The sequence below is a fragment of the Lathyrus oleraceus genome, chromosome 6, assembly GCF_024323335.1.
Source record: "Lathyrus oleraceus cultivar Zhongwan6 chromosome 6, CAAS_Psat_ZW6_1.0, whole genome shotgun sequence".
Lineage (NCBI taxonomy): Eukaryota > Viridiplantae > Streptophyta > Magnoliopsida > Fabales > Fabaceae > Lathyrus > Lathyrus oleraceus.
Genome location: NC_066584.1, coordinates 322,196,111 through 322,215,801, shown reverse-complemented (window position 1 = coordinate 322,215,801; position 19,691 = coordinate 322,196,111). Strand labels below are relative to the sequence as shown.

Below are 19,691 nucleotides of genomic sequence, written 5' to 3'. Positions count from 1 at the left end.
AAATACGCGCAACATTAAACTAAAGAGGGGACCTCGAATTCCCAGGGTGATCTTCATGGACATAACCTTCGCACCTCATAGCAACCCTAAGTCTAAATCTTATATCCTTCCCTTTGCCCATTTACGGAGTTTCTGAGAGATTTGAAGATCTAGATTTCGAAGAATCGTGGTTGATAAGATTACCAGTCGAATTGGTCACGATAGATCTTTGATTTTGCTTCTGAGCGCTTCTTGATTCTAAGATCTGAGAAAGTTGTGAGCGATGAAACTGAGAGGTGATTCTAGATTCGGAGAGAATATAGGAATCAAAAGTTGATTCACTATTAATCTAGTAACCAATGGTGTTATGAACTGGTAAATCGAAGATCTGGATCTGAAACTGCAAGAATCCAGATTTAGAACTTATGAGTTGCTTGATTGTGTTTACAAATCGAACATGATTTTTGTATAAATGTGAGAATCGGAAGTCGATTCCTGACGGCGCCAATGTTCTGTTGGGGAACCAGAAATGGAAGATATGACTCCACGAAGGAACCAGAAATGAAGATAGTTGGATAACCGGTGATCTTGAACGATGGTTCTGATCTCCTAAATGGTGGTGTAACACCCCGAATTCGATTAATTTATTTAATTGAACTTAGTCGCATTTTATTTAAATTAATAAGTAATTTATATGTTTTTATTTGGATAATTGAGGATATATATATATATATATATATATATATATATATATATATATATAATATATATATATATATATATATATATATATTATATATATATTATATATATATATATATATATATATATATATATATATATTATATATATATATATATATATATATATATATATATATATATATATATATATATATATATATATATCATGGTGGGTATTGGAGAGAGTTAAGGGAATGATAGAAATTAACTAGATCATTTTTATTAATTTAAGTTGAGTGAAATAATTTAAAATAAGATAGTTGTATAAAATAAGAGAAATTGTGGAATTTTGTGGATAATTGAATTATTAGAAATTAAAATAAAATAAATTGGAGTTAGTAGGAAGAGTAAGGGCAAAATGGAGAATAGGAGAATAAGTTAAGGGTAATAAGAAAATAATCTAATTAAGAAGAATTAGATTTTGGCTTTAAAAGAAAAGGTGAGGGCTTGACCTTTTACAATTCGTATTATTTTGAAATAAGAGAAAATAGACAAGGGAGATAACCTAGGGTTTGGGAAGAAAACATCATTGTTAAGGAGCTTAGAGCTTGCTTTATTGGAAATCCAAAGTGAGGGGGAGATTACTCTACTATGGGTGTATATTGTATGAGCGGTAGAGAGTGGTCTTCACCCTCTTCTAGGTTTTTCTTTTGATTCTACTATTGTGGATGTGTTCATGTGTTCTTGATGAAAATGGTGTAAATGACATGTCTAATTATTGTGATTCGTGATTTGATATGTGTGTTATGACATGATTAATTATTATGAAGTTGATTTATGTTGTTAAATCCATGGTATGATGTGTTTGGATGTTACAATATGAACTGGTATAATGTACGAGGGTTAGGGATTGGAGGAAATGATGTGAACGTGATTAAAACTGGAATTTTTTGGATTTTGGCTTATGACAATCAATTGACCCCCGATGTCAATCGATTGATCGCATGAAAAACTAGACAAATTTGAAAGAAAGAATGATGTCAATCGATTAATTCCATTAATCAATTGATTATTCTTAGCCAAAATATGAAAAATAGTAGAAACATAATGCATTGAGGAATCAGATCAATCGATTGATGGTCTCTATCAATTGATTGATGCTAGTTATATTTTAAAAATTTGTTGAGCTAAAACCTATTACTTTATCCGATCGTTTTTGCCATATCTTCAGTTTTACAAATGGGGTGAGGTTTAAAGCGTTGGAAAGATAACATGTATGGTTATCCCATGGTGATGTATTAAGATGCTAGAAGGGTGATGGAATTTATGGAGAAAAAAAATTCCTTATTACATAATATTTACGGTAATGAACGAACGATTAATTGTTTTAAATGAATGAATTAACGATGAAGCATTGATAATATGATTTAATATGATTGAGTACTATGTGGATATTTATTATATGTGTGAATATATGATATGAAGTCCAAGTATAATTATGTGAATTGTTGTAAATATTTGCTGAAGATTATTTAGATGCTTAGTTCTGAGTGAGAACTACTGGTGATGCATTTATATGCTTGAATATATGTTTTGTTGTTGTCGTTGCATGATTATTTACAGTAAGATGTGGGGATGTAATCATTGTTATGTTGTTTTGTTGCATTATTGTATTTCATCCATTATATGTTGTCATTTTTGTGAAAGAGGTGAGTAACAAGTTCAGATGTTGGGACTTGAAGCTCATATGTGGAGCTTGGAGCTCAGATGTTGGGACCTGGATCGTATGAAGAACCATTGTTGAGTGGATACCATATGCATATATAGTCGAGGTGTTGTCACATTTCATACGAGTTGTCAATTATGAATTGGTGATTATTGTGTGAATATATTATCTATTGATGATTATTGTTGTTGATTAGGCTACCCTTCATGATCTTTTGCATCACTAACATATTTGAGCGTATTCTCACCCCTTTGTTATTTTGTTTATATGTTGATGTATGATACGTATAAATACTCAGGAACATGAGTACTATTTGTTGTGAGTTTGGAAGATGGCCTTGGAGCTTATCTTTATTTACTGTATTGCTTATCATTTTTAATCGGTTAAATGCTCAGATCTATAACATCGGGAACATGGAGTCTTGTTTTATTTTGTTGTTGAGTTAATTATTTGATAATGATATCTTAATTTCTTATTTAGACTTGTTGAGATATTTGAAGTTATAAATATTAATTTAAAATTCCATTGTGAGCATTTTGATTTAAATGTGAAGTATATATGTTGTTTGAGAGTAGCATCCTAAATATGTCGAGTAATTATTTTTATATAAGTTTAGGGGTTTATGGTGTTACGGGTGGTGTCGGGTGGACTTGCACGGTTGACACTCTGACGCCAAGGTCAATTCAGATTCAAGATGAGTATAAAAACTTGAGATTTGATATTGTACCTTGTTCTTCTCTTGTGAACTGATTTATATTTTGGATTAAGTAGAGTGGATTTGAGATGAATTGGGTATTGGTCAATTAGGACTTTGGCCGGTCCATTACACTATCAAAATCATCATGACTCTCACATATAAAAAGGCATATATAATGATGTTAAATGAGTATCCACTCCTTAAAACGTACCCAAAGTAAAAAAAATGACCGATATGAAAAGAATGATTAAAGAAAGAATGAAGTAATATTTATTACCACGATCAAGAACTTGTGAAATAAATGTAATTTTCTCTTGAAGGAACCCTTAGCTATATAAGTGTATGTGTGTGTATGTGTGTGTATGAGAGAGAGATATATTAGATAGAAAAATGAATATATGTTTCAATGAATAAAAATAATGAGATATAGTTCCACATATACTAGAATAGTGCATAAACGAAGTCGATAGATTCAAATCATTCTCACAACTTTTTTTTGGAGTTTTGACGGTGTTGATTGACTCACATGAATAATTATTCGATTCACAAAAATAATGATTTGATTAACATGAAAAAATATCATAGTTCATATGATTCAATTGAAAAAAAAATCATATTTAATTCACATAAATCGATTCAAGATTTGATTCATTTAAATCCTGAACCAACAACTTACACTCGTTTAACTCAATTACCACTTTCCAATTCCTTTTTGTAGAATAGTTACTTTCCTATTCTGTTCACATTTTCAAAATTTAATGCAACATTAATTATTACTTTATAAATAATATCGTTAATTATTTAGTATAAAAAAAGTGAAAATTACGTAATAAATAATTAATATCATTAAAAAAAGATAAATACTATCATTAAAAGATAATAACTTTATTAGTGTTTTTGGTGGTAAAATTTGTATATTACTTTATCAATCATGCATAACAAAAGTTATAGAAAATTAATATGTAGAACTATAAGATTTTATAGTCAATAATTTTATTTATACTTTGAAAAAACTATTAGAAGATAATATAAACATCAAATATTTTAAAAATCATAAAAAAATTGAATGTTTAATCTAGTCAACAATAATTATTAATTGACTAAATTATATTTTTGTTTCCCTTATTATGTCATGCTTATGAAATTAGTCACTCTATTTTATTTTTAAATAGTTTTGATCTCTCGTCTCCATTTCATATCAATAAACAGTGATGTGGATTTTTTTTGAATATGTGGTAAGAAATTCATGACATGTAAATGTAATACTTGGATTAATTAAGTTTTCATATTATTTTTTATTAAATATACATAAATTAATATTTAAATTTAATATTAAATAAATGAAACTAGTTAAAATAGGTTAATTAAAAATGTTGTTGAAGAGGTAGTGAGAAGACAAAATGTCGAAGACGAAGAAGACTACATGTGACCTTGATGCCCATAAGAAGTGAAGATGAAGAAGATCAACATAAATTCCTAAATTTAAAATTCTTGAATGTGGTGATGAGGGAAGGTTTGAGTTTGGAATGAAATTCACCACTAAATATCTTGTTAAGGATATAGTTAAGTCTTATATGCAATGGAGAGAGAAAAAAGACTTACACTTCAAGAAAAATGATAGAAAAAAATAATAGTGGGTTGTGACAAAGAATGTTCATTTCACATGAGATATAGTAAAAGTTTTATCATCCAATTTTGACCGTTGGTGAGCCCAATGGATGATCGCATTTGTCATATGACTGTTAGAAATAGGCAAGCTAAAATTGAGTGAATCAGAAGAAGTTTATGTCAATCCTAAGACATGCCTCTGAAATGAAACCAAAGGAATTTATTGCGGAGGCACTTAAGAGGTGGATTGTGAATTTGGCCTCAACTCAAGCACATAAGGCTAAAATAAGTTCATTAAAATTAATTCAAAGAGTTGAGACTGAGTAATACTCTTATTTGAGGAATAATGCTAAGGAACTAAGGAGATATAATCCCAATGGAGTTGTGATAATTAAGTGTGGTATGTCTATTATTGGATTAGTGTTCAAGATAATATATGTGTGTCTTAAGGCATACAAAACTTCATTTTATTATACATACAGACCTTTAATTGTATTGATGCATGTTTCTTGAAGGGTGAATATGATGGTCAATTGATGGCATCAATATGAAAATATGGAAACAATCAGATATATCCTATTGCATATGTCGTGGTGGAAGCAGAAACAAGAGACTCGTGGCAATGGTTCTTGGATCTATTATTAAAATATCTTAATAATATCATTTAAAGGTCTTATGCATTCATTTTAGATCCAAAAAAGAAAGGTATGTCTTAAACATTTATAATTGTTATCATTCACGTTGCATATCTTATCCATTTATAGTTATTAACATTATCTCTACTTTTATGTATAGGGTTCGATACCAGCAATTACTATTATTTTCCAAAATGTAGAACATAGGTTGTGAATTAAGCATTTGTATGAGAATTGAAAAGAAGTATCTTGGTGGGCACATGGAAGAATTACTCTGGTAGGCGATATTTTTTGCATAAATTTTCTTGTTGTGTTGACTTTTGACTCATTAAGATATACTTTTGCATTAGCATATGTCATGTCACGAGTCTTCAGATTGTTCTAAATGGATTGCATTCCTTCTTTACTTTCCTTTTCAACCAAGGGATGTTCTTTTTCAGCTTTAGGATTTTCTCTCCTCAATCTCATAGAGGACTTCTTGTTCTCCCCTTGTTTATTCTTGTCTTGAACTTGTTGACTTAGTTCTTTATATTCTTTACCACTTCTTAAGGGGATGACTTTGCATGTTTCAATACTTTTGGTACCAGGGGTAGATACATATGATTCAAAGGAGCTTGGAAATGCTCCAATGGTTCTTGAACTTAAAGCAATAACAATATGCATCATATGAGTTTATAAATTCTTAATACTTTCTCCTTGAGCTCGAAATTGATTCTTTGTTTCTTCCATGAAAGAATTCATAATTATTTCCAACTGGTTGTTCTCATGTGTAGCCCCAAAATGATTGATGCAAAAAAAAACAAGAGGAGTTTGTGGTGCTGGAGGATTCAAATGATTTTGGTTGTTACTCCATGAAAAATTAGGTGATTACGCCAACCGAGTTGTTATTCTTTTGATTTCCCACATAGTTAACAAATATTGGGTTTGATGAGCATTCTTCAAAGAGGTAGGCTCTTCCACATTAAACGCGTGCAACTTAAGAAGTGTCTGTAACACCCTATTTCTCGAATCGCAAAATAATACAATAATTTAGAGTATGAATTCACCCAAAGGTGTTACAGACTCTCATATAAAACATCTATTATAAATTTAAATAACTTGCAGCAAAAATATTAAACATTAAACAACACCTTCACACAGTCTCAAAAGCAAAATTACTCAATTAAAATATCAGTTGCGAAAAATAACTCAATAATCATCCCAATAAAAGAAACAGCGTCTCATTCCCTGTGTTACAATACCAGAGTGACACAACGAGTACTAAACAAAATGGAAAATAATAAAGAGGACATTAACCATCATTCATCCATACAACAAAACTACATGAAATTTGTATATGTGACATGGGCGTAAAAGCCACGCTTAACGAAAGAAAGGGGTTCCTTACAAATGTTAATGGTGAAAAGTAAATAGCATGACAGTTATAAATACACATAGATCATTCTTGCATAACAACAACAAGAATACAATTTATAATGCAAATGCAAAATGCACCAACTTCTCCTTAAATATACATGTGGTACCAGGTTTTTGGGCGTCAGAGGTATGTTACTGATTTATCCTTGTCTCCGGATTCTCTCTGAACTGTGTCTCTCTTTAGACATGAGACTGTCATAGTTCCTCTTTAAACCTGACCTCACTAGACCGATGTCCTACCTAAATCCTATATATATATTATATAATATATATATATATATATATATATATAATATATATATATATATATATATATATATATAATATATATATATATATATATATATATATATATATATGTATGTGTGTGTGGTGTGTGTGTGAATGATCATGGCAGAAAACAACAATAAAACTAAAACAATCACCACAATCATTCTCAAATTTTCATACTCAAACAGGTTCCACTTTGGAACCATAAATTCACCAATTATCAAGCCTCACTATAATTCCTCTGAATTACTCAACTCAAAAAAATATAATTAATTTTAATAATTATATTATAATTCAAAAATTGTCAACAACGGAGTAAAAGTGTATTATTACTCATCATCTCAAAAGTTCATCAACATGCTAATAAGATCTCAACAAAGTACTTTATCATTTTATTATGTATTCATAACTCATCAAAAGTTATAATAATTAAAGTATATAACTCAACAGAGTTCTCAAAGAACTCTAAACAACTCAACAACAATTCATAAACCTCAAAAATGACTTTAAAGTACTCAAAAGTAATCTAAAGTGCTCAAACATGCTCTACAGACAACTTTTCACAAGTGATAACTCTAATGAACTATAAGGGCTGACAGTTTAATTCAAACTTACTCAAAAATAGCACAAAGGCAACAAAAGAGTCACTGACACTAAAATTGCTCAGAAATCAACAAACTGACCCCTGAAGCGAAAATCGTTGTTTATACCATCTGTATAGTACACCGTACATTTTGTACGTAGTTCGTACACAATCCGCCGTACAGTCTGTCATATAATTCATACACAACTGTCATAGTCGTCACTCAGTCGTCACCCAAACTGATTCCAATTTTTCAATTTTTGATAAAAGTTCTAGTTTTCCTGATTTTGATTGTTCTGACATTTTACAACAATTGGGAAAAACATGCCAAAAAGGTTTTCACAAAAATTCATCGATAAACACATTAACAGTAACATACATCACCAAAAATCCCAAAAGGGACAAACACATATCAACAAGGCTTGACATCAATTCATAGAGTTAGAACCAAAAAGGTATTAAAAAGAAAAAAAGATTCATTGTTCGAATTTCATTTCTATCCAATTTGAATATCAGAATAGTGGATATAGTTATGATTCAATATGTTAGGTCCACTTACTTTTTTTTAGAATCTCTCCCTTTATTTGATTGAAATAATCGAAAATAGGAGTTTCTGACAATTCAAGGAAATATCACATTCTTAAAAAAGAAATATATATATATATATATATATATATATATATATATATATATATATATATATATATATATATATATATATATATATATATATATTAAGAATGAGTTTACTCTATTCGAATTATAACAATAACTTAATAGAGTTTCAATTCTAAATTCGATTTTTTAAGGAAATATCATAGACTTTCATATCATATTCATCAAAATAGAGCAATATAACAATCGACTGCCTCAAAGGATTTTGCACAAACTCGTTTTGGCCAAAACAGAAAAATTAACAGCAATTAAGTATATGTCATGATCTCATTCTTGAAAATTACCCAAAGGGCACAAACACATCTCAGGGGTTTTGACCAAACCCCTTTGGTCACCAACAAGGCCACAAACCATGCAAAGTGAAATACAGAGATAGGGGGTAAGAACCCCTCACCATCCTGACTGCTTACAGTCATACATGAGTAAGTTGCTCTCTTCTCAATTCAGGTCCGTCTCTTTTCCCAAATTCCAATTTTTCAAGTGAAAACTCAAAACCCTCACATTAGTTATATGTAACCCTAAAGTTCCAAATTATTTTCACCCACACTAATCTGATTTTCATTAAAATAATTATTTTATTTCATTTAAATAAAATTCCATTAAACAATTGTTTAATTAAAATCCAATTTATATAATAACTATAAAATACTCATTTTTTATTTAACATGATAATTCCTCTAATTATATCCAAATAATAAAAATATCTAATTATTTCTAAAAAAATCATTTTTGCTTTATTTCTTCGCTCTCAATACTCTATATTCTCATCATTTACTAAAATACCCTTAATTCCCATAAAACACAAGAAATAACAAATAATAACAACAAATCAAGTCAAACATATATATTCACTAAATTAAGTCTAATAATTTAAATAAAATAATAAACTAAAATCGGGGGGTTATAGTGTCCACCACAACTTTGACGGGCTCGACAGCTCGAGCGTCAAAAGATGTCAGCATGTTTTTCATCATTTGGTGAATTTGAGCCACTTGAGAAGAAAAAGTTATGGTCTCAATGACTTTATGAACACTAAATGGCTTTCTTGGAACTATAATAGTTGTGGCTCTTGTGACCGATCATTGATAAGTGTTGACAGTAATACTCTAAATCAAATTACAACTTTTTTATAGGATTTGGACAACATTGCACCCGCAGATGATGCATCCAACATATTTCTTAATGGCGGAACTAAGCCATTGTAAAATGTTTCCAACTGAATATATATTAGAATCCCATCACGTGGACATTGTCTCAGTAGTTCTTTAAACATTTCTCAAGAATGAAACAAAGATTCATTTACCCCTTGTCTAAATGAGATGATTTCATTTCTTATCTTAACATTATTAACAAGAGGGAAGTAGTTGGCTAAAAACTTAGACAAGTCATTCCAAGTGGCTATGGAATTTGGTTCCAAAGATTTGTGTCAACTTTTAGTTCTATCCCTTAGAGAATAGGGAAACATGTTCAACCTAAAAGAATCATCAGTGACTCCATGGATCTTGAAATTGATAGAAACCTCCAAATATTACCTCAGATGTAAATATGGATAATCAATGACATCACCTGAGTATTGACCAATAGCTTGAAGCATTTGAAACATCATTAGTTTAAACTCAAATTGGTTATAATGATATTTGGCCTTATAATTCTAGTATTCATGGCATTTGGTCAAATACAACACAATATCTAATGTTTCTTGCCCTATCATTAACAATGCCAATGATATTAGTTTCAACCATGGATTCTTCTTGTCCTTGTTGATTTCCTCCAAGCTCTTCTTCAAGGTCTTCAAACAAAAAAAGTAGGAATATGGGTTCTTGGGTGTTGAGTTGCAACTTGATATCTCCTCAAAAATCGGAATATTCTTTATGGTTCAGGGTTTCCTCTATAAACTAGAGTCAACAACCTGGGCGTGCAACAATCACACACCTGCCGTGACACCATAAGATAGAAAACATCAAAATCTTAAATGTACTTTTCATAATTTTTAATGAAGATCAAAGTGTTAATGACACAATACTCGACAAAGGCACCAAAAACTTGATGGGTGCTTTGTATATGCAAGTATACATGACCAAAGTGGCATCAAGTATAAAAAGTAAGAGTATTGATCCCACAATGGTTGTATTAAGTTAAATTTATTTTCAAGTCAAAAGTTTGTGAATAATAAAGAGTAAAGAATAATAATAATTGTTTGTTGTCATAGGTTCAAAATAAATAATAGCAACTAAGAAGTAAGAAAGTTTAACAAAGATGAGAAACATGTTGGAGAATGATCCATTCAATGATTTCACCTAGTGTGTTAATGTGTTAATATATGTCGTGACAAATGAGAACAAAACGTAACCTAGTGGTCGGTGCCTACAATAACAAAATAGGTGCATTAAATAACTATGGAACAAATTCTTAAGTCTCACAATCGCATATATGCACTTATTTGTTGAGTTATGCTTTCCTGTATGGTTTTAGTTATATGTTCCTAAAGTAACTAAATCGCAAATATTCCTATTACTTCTTTTATCCATATTTGTTATGATGTCCATTTATTAAAATATTCCTCAATATTAATAAACTTTTATCTATTTCTTTGATGACCAGGCAAAGAAACAAATGTATAACATTAATGCATATGACAAAATATGCCACTAAAATCAAATCACATTACACAAAAAAGTTACTTTTCATTAAACTTTACATTGACCAACATAAAGAGTTTAACTCATGGTGAGAAAAATAAATACAACAACACATGATCATAAGCTTAACATTTCTAAACAGAAAGGAAAAGAAAAGATAAACCTAAGAGTGCCACTTCTATTACTTATAGTCTTCAACCAACAATAGGCAAGTTATGTCACGCTTGATTGAGCAGTATTCTTCAGAAATGGCAGTGCAGGAGATGCGTCAAAATCTAGTTAAAGTTTCCTTCTTTGTGATGAACTATTTTTCTCTAAGTATTTTCAACTTCTGAACCTTTTTTCATTTCCCAACGCATGTTCTTTTATAGCCTTCTTCATTTGTAGGGTTGTTTTTAGACTTTGGGTCTAGGGTCTTTTGATTGTCCATTAAATAGGTCTAAAGAATAAAGTACATTCCACTTTTATCCTATAGTAATGCTAGTGGAAGTAGTACACAGTGCATGCAGAAGACAACACATCTCATAACAGGTCTGTTGTGCATGGTGGCTATTGTAGTGATCTAAAATAACTTTCTCTGACATTTTCCTTCTAGCTCTCACCCTTATCTCTTTAGATTTACAACTTAGACTTAATTGCATTCCTCTAAAGTCTGCAATGTAAGCCCTAACATTGAAATTCAAAACACATACCAACATCTTATGGACTAATTCCTGCTAAGGAGTGGTCATATATTTCTGACGTGACAAAACGTGTCACTAGAGTTACTCCTGCATACACACAAAACACATAAAGATCACAAAAGAGAGCACATAGTGTGATCATTCCTATATAAGTAAAAGTCATAAACACTCAAATAAATAACTCTAAGTAAACCTAAGTTTGTCATTTACTTTAAGTATTAAAGGCTTAAACATCTCATAAATAATGAGTTATCATACGGCTAGGAAAACTTTTGTGTAAGATTGAGAAAAAGTCATGCAAAAATTAAAAGATATAATTGAAGATGCTTGAAAATACATGATGGAACTCTCACCTTTTATGTGGACTAGGTATGCATTCCGCACTAACACTCATTGTGATTTACAATTTCATAACATGTGTGAGGCATTCAACATTGCTATATTGGAGTACAAAGATAATCACATTATTACTTTCCTTTAAATTTTAAAGCATTACATCAAATTCATATAATGAAACAAAAGAATCTCATGAGTCATTTTAAGGTAAAAGTTTGTCCCACGATTGAACAAATCATATAAAGGTTAGAGCGAGCAACAAGAGGTTGGGTGCCAACTTGGAATGCAGATGATGGTTTAAACATTTTTAGTGTCACAAATTATATTTACACTTATGATGTGAACTTACAGAGAAAATGTATTTTACTAGAATTCCATGTGTCAATGCCCTTGTTTGTATTTTGCATAAAAGGTTAGGATGGATTGATATGGTTCAACTTATTATAGGTATGCACCATGATATGCAGACTATTTTGCTTAGTTTATATGTATTGTTAAGAATACATGATGTCTATGGGTTTCCCCAATAACATTACTAAACCTATTATAAATTGTGTGATGTATGTTTCGTTCTCTATATCTATAAATTGGAACTACTCTAGTTGGTTTAAATCAACTATAGGTATTATACAAGGAGATCATTTATCCCCTTATCTATTTATCCTTTATGCTGAGGGTGTTTTTGGATTACTTATTAATCGCCATAATATGGGCTTAATTCATGGCTTGGATATAGAAAAAAAGGCCCCAACTATCTCTCATATTTTCTTTATTGATGACAATGTTATATTTTTCAGGACCAATGAAGATGGTGCTAGAGAACTTCACAAAACTTTTAAACTCTACCAACATTCTTCTGGCCAACTTATCAACTATGATAAGTCTGTTAGGACTGCTAATAGCATTGGAAACTATTTGGGGGTTGCCAAATCAACATGGGAAGTTTAAAATAAGCGATTTCATTTTTATCTTGGAGAGAATTAGAGAAAATTGAATGGTTGGAAGGAGAAGATCCTCTCCCATGTGGACAAAACCATTCTTATAGAGGCCATTACTCAAGATATATCGTCTTATGTTATGAGTGTGTTTAAGTTTCTTAAAGACCTATCCAATGAGATAGATAAAATGGTTTGTAACTACTGAAGGGGAACTAAAAAAGAGGATAAGACATTATGCTTAACTATTTGGGATGGGCTATGTTTTACCAAGAACAAATGAGGGTTGGGCTTCAGGAAAATGAACATATTAAACGATGCCCTCATAGCTAAACAAATATGGAGAATCATTATCAACAATAACACCATAATCCATAGTTGTTTAACAGCTAAATATTTCCCTAACATGACCATCAAATATGCTAAAGGGAAACCTACAGATAGATATCTTTGGAAAATTCTTCTTCACACCAAGGATATGCTGCTAAAAAGGTGTAGCTAGAAAGTGGAGATGATGGAGATATTAATGTTTAGGATGATTCATGGTTTCCTTACCAAGGATGGTTTAAAGTCCTAACTTGGTAACCTTTTGTTAACAACGTGCTTTAGGTTAGGGACCTAATTGATAAGGATAGTCATAAATGGAACATTTACCTCATTAATGATACTTTCATCCCCTTATCAAAGATATATAATTCTCCAAATTGCTTTAGACCCTTAATATAATAAGAACACACTTATGTGGATAGATATCAAGGATGCAACTACATTGTTAAGTCATGATATCACTACATCAAAAACCAAATCTCTACATATAATCCTATTAGCTTAAATTACAAAGAATATGAGATAATATGTAAGAATTTATGGAGAATCAAAACTCAACCTATATTTAAAATCATATGTTGTCGCATAATAAACAAGGTGCTTCTAATCATATATGATCTTAAGAAAAGAGGGATAAATTGCCCAATATATTGTCTTATATGCATTACTCATGGTGAAACCATTTACCATATTTTCCAGAATTGTGAATGTACTAGGATAATATGGTTTAAATAGAAGCTTAATATAAATTTCAGAAGGCAGAATATCCAATTCAGAGATTAGCTTTGGGAATAGGCACTCAGAGTCCTTAATAGGTATATTACGTTATATGGTGCTTAGGGCTTGCCCGCGGCAACGAGCAGCCTCGTACGATGGTGTTTTAGAGGATTTACTCACGTGAGGTGAGAGGCTTTGTATGTGCATTATGTGCTTAAGTATAAGCGTATGTAAAGTATGATATGTATGGCTTAAGATCTGTCTTTTTCTCCCATGAGGGAAGATATATATATATATATATATATATATATATATATATATATATATATATATATATATATATATATATATATATATATATATATATATATACACACACACACACACACACACACATACGCTTTATGCCTAGGGTTTTCTTGGGAAATGTCACCGCCCACCTAGTCAATGGTGGACCGTTGAACCTATATTTCCAAGGGGATGGGGGTTAGTTAATGACCTTGATTTCTCTATCTGTCCAAGAAATGTCATATCCCACGTTTCCCATGTATGGGCGATCGGGAAGCCTTAGGTTAGGCAATACCTCCCTTAGGGTGACATGTGATCGTCACCTTTCTTGGGGGCAACCTATAGTCATCATCCTAGTCAGGTCCTTTACAAATATAACACCACATAGTCCCTTAAGCATGAGGCCTTTGATAGAGGAAAAAGTGTTTTTAGACCATGGAACATGGGGGTATCTTGAGGCCCTAATCTTCTTGATGAAATGCTTGATGTACAAGGCTTATTATGCCCGATGGTTTTTTTAAGAGGAATTACAACATTTGGTCTTGTCCGATGAAACCATAAGTCCTTCATGCTAGGTTATATGTAGCACGACTGATGAGACCATAAGTCTCATAGGCGAGGCACTGAACCTCTTGGGAGGGACTTATATCAAGCCCTCATACAAGACTTGTGATTAAGTCTCTTAGGGTAGATTTCAGTCGCGCCTGTTAGGCATGATTTCTATGTTTGATCCTGCCCGAGGAAACCCTAAGTCCCTCATGAGAGAGTCTAATTATCCTATGATATCTAAGTCCCTCAGGTAAAGTTATATGTAACTTGGATGATGAGACCATAATTCCTTCAAGCGAGGTACTAAATCTCTTGAGTGAGACTTCTGCCAAGCCCTCAGACAAAACTTGTGATTAAGTCTTTTATGCTAGACTTCAGTCGCGACTATTGGGCGTGATTTCTATATCTGATCCTACTCGGGGAAACCTTAAGTCCATCAGAAGAGAGTTTAATTAGCATGTGATATCTAAGTCTGTCACGTGAAGTTACATGTAGCCTGATTGATGAGACCATAAGTCCATCAGGCGAGGCGTTGGACCTTTCAGGCGGGACTTTAATCAAGCCCTCAGAAAAAAATTGTGACTAATTCTCTTAACCTATACTTTGGTCGCGTCTCTTGGGTGTTTTTTCTATATCTCATCTTGCTCAAGGAAAACCTAAGTGGCTCAGGCGAGATTTTAATTAGAATGGAAGATCTAAGTCCCTCAGTAGGAGAAGTTATATGTAGCCTGACTGATGAGACCAGAAGTCCCTCAGGCGAGGCGTTGGACCTCTCAGACGGGACTTCTATCAATCTCTTAGATAAGACTTGTGATTAAGTCTTTTAGGCTAGATTTAATCGGGCCTCTTGGGTGTGATTTATATGTCTGATCCCGCCAAAGGAAACTGTAGGTCCCTCAAGCGAGAGTTTAATTGGTCTAGGAGATCTAAGTCCCTCAGGAAAATTTATATGTAGCCCAATTGATGAGATCATAAGTCCCTTAAGAGAGGTGTTGGGTAGCTTATCTCTATTTCCATGAGGGGCGACAAATATATTCACCATGAAGTTTGACAGTTACAACTAGCCAAGTGGGTCCTCTAGGAGGATCTTAATTGTGCTCCGTGGAGATTTCTATTGTGATTATCCAGGAGAAGTCTTGCAACTTGAGACTTGCGAGGAAAATGAAAGATTTCCTTTCAATATTTCCACATGTCAAAGCAAAATTGTGTTTCTCAATATGTTGAAAATTCTTTTTAAGTTCAAAAATTCATTATTAATAGATAAATGACATTTTTCATAACAAAGAAAATTATAGAAAAACAACAAATCATAGCAATTGATAGGAAAATTTACATTTATTCAAGAATGGTAGCACACAAATGGTGTAGCTCCATGGAATGTTACAAATTTGAAAATGGCAACGGGAAAAGGTTCGCATTGAATCACAATGGCTATTACTATCCCTAGTAACAATGACTCCATAAAACCTTGCTTCTGAAGGGAGCAGGTGGATTGATCTTTCACCTTTGGCTTTTCTGTGTTGATCAGTAATGTCGGATGCAACATATGCCTTTTGTCCCTTACTTTTGCATGGACCGTCTTTTCAGGTTTTCAATCCACCGGGACACCCTTTTTGCCTAAGTCGCCCTTTCAGGTTTTCGACTTGGCGAGCTATCACTTTTTATTATTATCCCTAACTTTTTCCTGGACCGCCCTTTTGAGTTTTCAGTCCACCAGGACGCTGTTTTTTACTAAGTTGCCCTTTCAGGTTTTCAACTTAGTGAGCTATCACTTTTTATTACTATCTATAACTTTTTCCTAGACCGTCCTTTTGAGTTTTCAGTCCACCGGGATACCCATTTTTTTTTGCATAAGTCGCCTTTTCAGGTTTTCGAATTAGTGGGTTTTTTTCAAGCATAATATCTTTTGACTGCATTAAAGTTCACAGGGTGAGTGAGCTCTTCGCCATCCATAGTTGTGAGAAATAGAGCACCTTCAGAGTATGATTTCTTTATAACATACAGGTATTCATAATTGGGAATCCACTTCCCACGTGAATCCTTGTGTATTGGCAAAATATTCTTGAGCACGAGATCCCCTTCCTTAAACTCTCAAGGACGAACCTTGTTGTCAAACACTCTCTTGAGCCATTGTTGGTACAATTATCCATGGCATAGAGCGGTCATACGTTTCTCATCAATGAGGTTAAGTTGATTAGAACTGTTATAAATCCATTCAGCTTCATCTAGGTTGGTTTCCATCAGGATTCTCATTGAGGGTATCTCTACTTCGACTGGGAGAACTGCTTCCATCCCATAGACCAAGACGGATGATGTTGCCCCTGTTGAAGTATGGACTGAGGTCCAATATCCATGCAAGGAAAATCGGAGCATTTCATGTCAATCCTTGTAGATCTTCACCATCTTTTGCAGGATCTTCTTAATGTTTTTGTTGGCGACTTCAACAACACCGTTCATCTTTGGACGATATGGAGAAGAATTATGATGGTCAATCTTGAAACTCTCACATAATTCTGTCATGGTGTTGTTGTTCAGGTTCGACCCATTATCGCTGATGATTTTGCTTGGAACTCAATAACGATAGATAATCTCCTTCGTGATAAAGCGGGAGACCACTTTTCTCGTCACGTTGGTGTAGGAAGCAACTTCTACCCATTTGGTAAAGTAATCAAGGGAAACCAGGATGAAGCGATGATCATTGGAAGCTTTAGGCTCTATGGTGACAATCATGTCAATGCCCTACATTAAGAAAGATCAAGGTGATGTCAAAACATTCAGCAACATTGAAGGTACATGCACTTTGTCAGCATAAATTTGACATTTATGACATTTTCTAGCATAGTTGAAGTCAGATTCCATGGTAAACCAGTAATAACCATCACTCAAGATATTCTTGGCCATGGCATGCCCATTAGCATGGGTTCCAAAGGGTCCTTCATGAATCTCCTTGATCAACATGTTTGCTTCGTGTCTATCCATACATCTGAGCAGAACCATGTCGTGGTTTCTTTTGTAAAGCACATCATTGCTCAAAAAGAATTTGGATGATAACCTCCTCAGAGTTTTCTTATCTAACAATGTAGCATCAGTTGGATACTTTTAACTTTGTAGATAATGCTTGATGTCATGAAACCATGGTTTACCATTAATTTCTTCTTCAACCAATTGACAATAAGCGGGCTCATCTCTTCTCTCTATTTGGATAAGTAGAGCTTCATTGCGGAACTGACTTGGTACATTGATTCTAATGTTGTCATAGCGACAACCACTTGATTTTCTGCTCTTAGGATGTGATGGAAAGTGATGTCATCAAAGTATTCCATCAGCTTCACAACATAAGCATGATATGGGATCAGCTTCGCATCACGGGTTTCCCATTCACCTTTAACTTGATAGATCACCAAGGTTGAGTCTCCATACACCTCAAGGATCTTGATTCAGAGATCAATTACAACTTCAATACTAAGGATATAAGCTCTATACTCTGCAATATTGTTTGTATAATCAAAGCACAACCTTCTTGTGAAAGAGGTATAACTACCTTTTGGAGGAACCATCGAACACAAGCTTCCATCGAGATCCTGGTTCTGGTCCTTCATCGGGGGCTATGATCTCGCAATCTTATATCACCATAATATCCTCATCAGGTAAATCAAACTTCAATGGCTGATAGTCTTAAACTGGTTGGTGGGCGAGGTACTCTGCCAACACTTGTGCTCGTATCTTGATCGGAGGTTAAGAGTGTGGTCCAGCGGAAAAAAGAAATGATCATGGTGGAGAATTCCAAAATGCATCTTTTGAAGAATTTTGTGAAGAACATGGTATCTCTCATAATTTTTCAGCACCAAGGACTCCATAACAAAATGGAGTAGTAGAAAGGAAGAATCAATTTCTAGTAGAACTTGCAAGAATAAAGCTTAGTGACGCAAATCTACCAAAGTACTTTTGGGCGGATGAGGTTAGTACGATATGCTATGTTAGAAATCGAGTCATCATTACACCTATCTTGAAAAAGACTCCATATGAACTCTTCAAAGGAAGAAAACCAAACATTGCTCACTTTCACATCTTTGAATGCAAGTGCTCTGTCCTTAACAATGACAAAATTTCTTGGTTATTCCCTTTCTAGTAAAGCTTATAGAATTTATAATAAAAGAACTTTAACTATTGAGTAATATATACATGTTTCCTTTTATGAAACTAACACCTCTAAGGAAAACATAATTATTTGTGATGATGGTGATATTATAGAACTACCCTCGGAAGAAGTTCCTAATGATCAAAGTGTGAGTCAACCGGAACATCAACAAGAAGTTTCACAACAAGATTCTAATCATAATGATCTTCCTCAAGAATTGAGAACCCATTGTAATCATCCAATAGACAAAGTAATTGGTGACCTTAACAAAGGAGTTTCAACAAAATTAAATCTCAAAGATGCTTGATTGAACATGGTGTTTGTTTCTCAAGTAGAACCCTCCAAGATTGATGAAGCCTTAGGAGACGATCAATGGCTAATTCATATGCAAGAGAAATTAAACTAATTCGAGAGAAATCAAGTTTGGGAACTTGTTCCTAGGCCAAGTGACAAACACATCATATGTACCAAATGGATGTTTAAAAACAAACTTGATAAGAATGGTATAATTTTCGAAATAAAGCAAGATTGGTGGCTCAAGTTTATAATCAAGAAGAAGGAATCGACTTTGAAGAAACATTCTCTCTGATTGCAAGGTTAAAAGTTATTCGTTTATTACTTGCTTATCCATGTTCACTAAATTTTCAGCTTTTCCAAATAGACGTCAAGAGTGCTTTCTTGAATGGTTACATCAATGAAGAAGTCTATGTTAAACAACCTCCCTATTTTGAAGACTTCAAGAATCCTTCACATGTCTTCAAGTTGAATAAAGCTCTTTATGGCTTGAAATAAGCACCAAGAGCATGG

The 19,691-nt window shown here is 32.8% G+C and overlaps 1 protein-coding gene across 1 annotated transcript in view; it reads left to right on the top strand.

The window, feature by feature from the left end:
* The window catches only part of LOC127095450 (uncharacterized), a 28,995-nt gene extending 16,117 nt beyond the window's left edge, over positions 1-12,878 (top strand). The window contains exon 3 of the mRNA XM_051034137.1: positions 12,728-12,878. Coding sequence (XP_050890094.1) covers positions 12,728-12,878 — 151 coding nt within the window. The remainder of the gene's footprint in view (positions 1-12,727) is intronic.
* Positions 12,879-19,691: the final 6,813 nt, after the last annotated feature.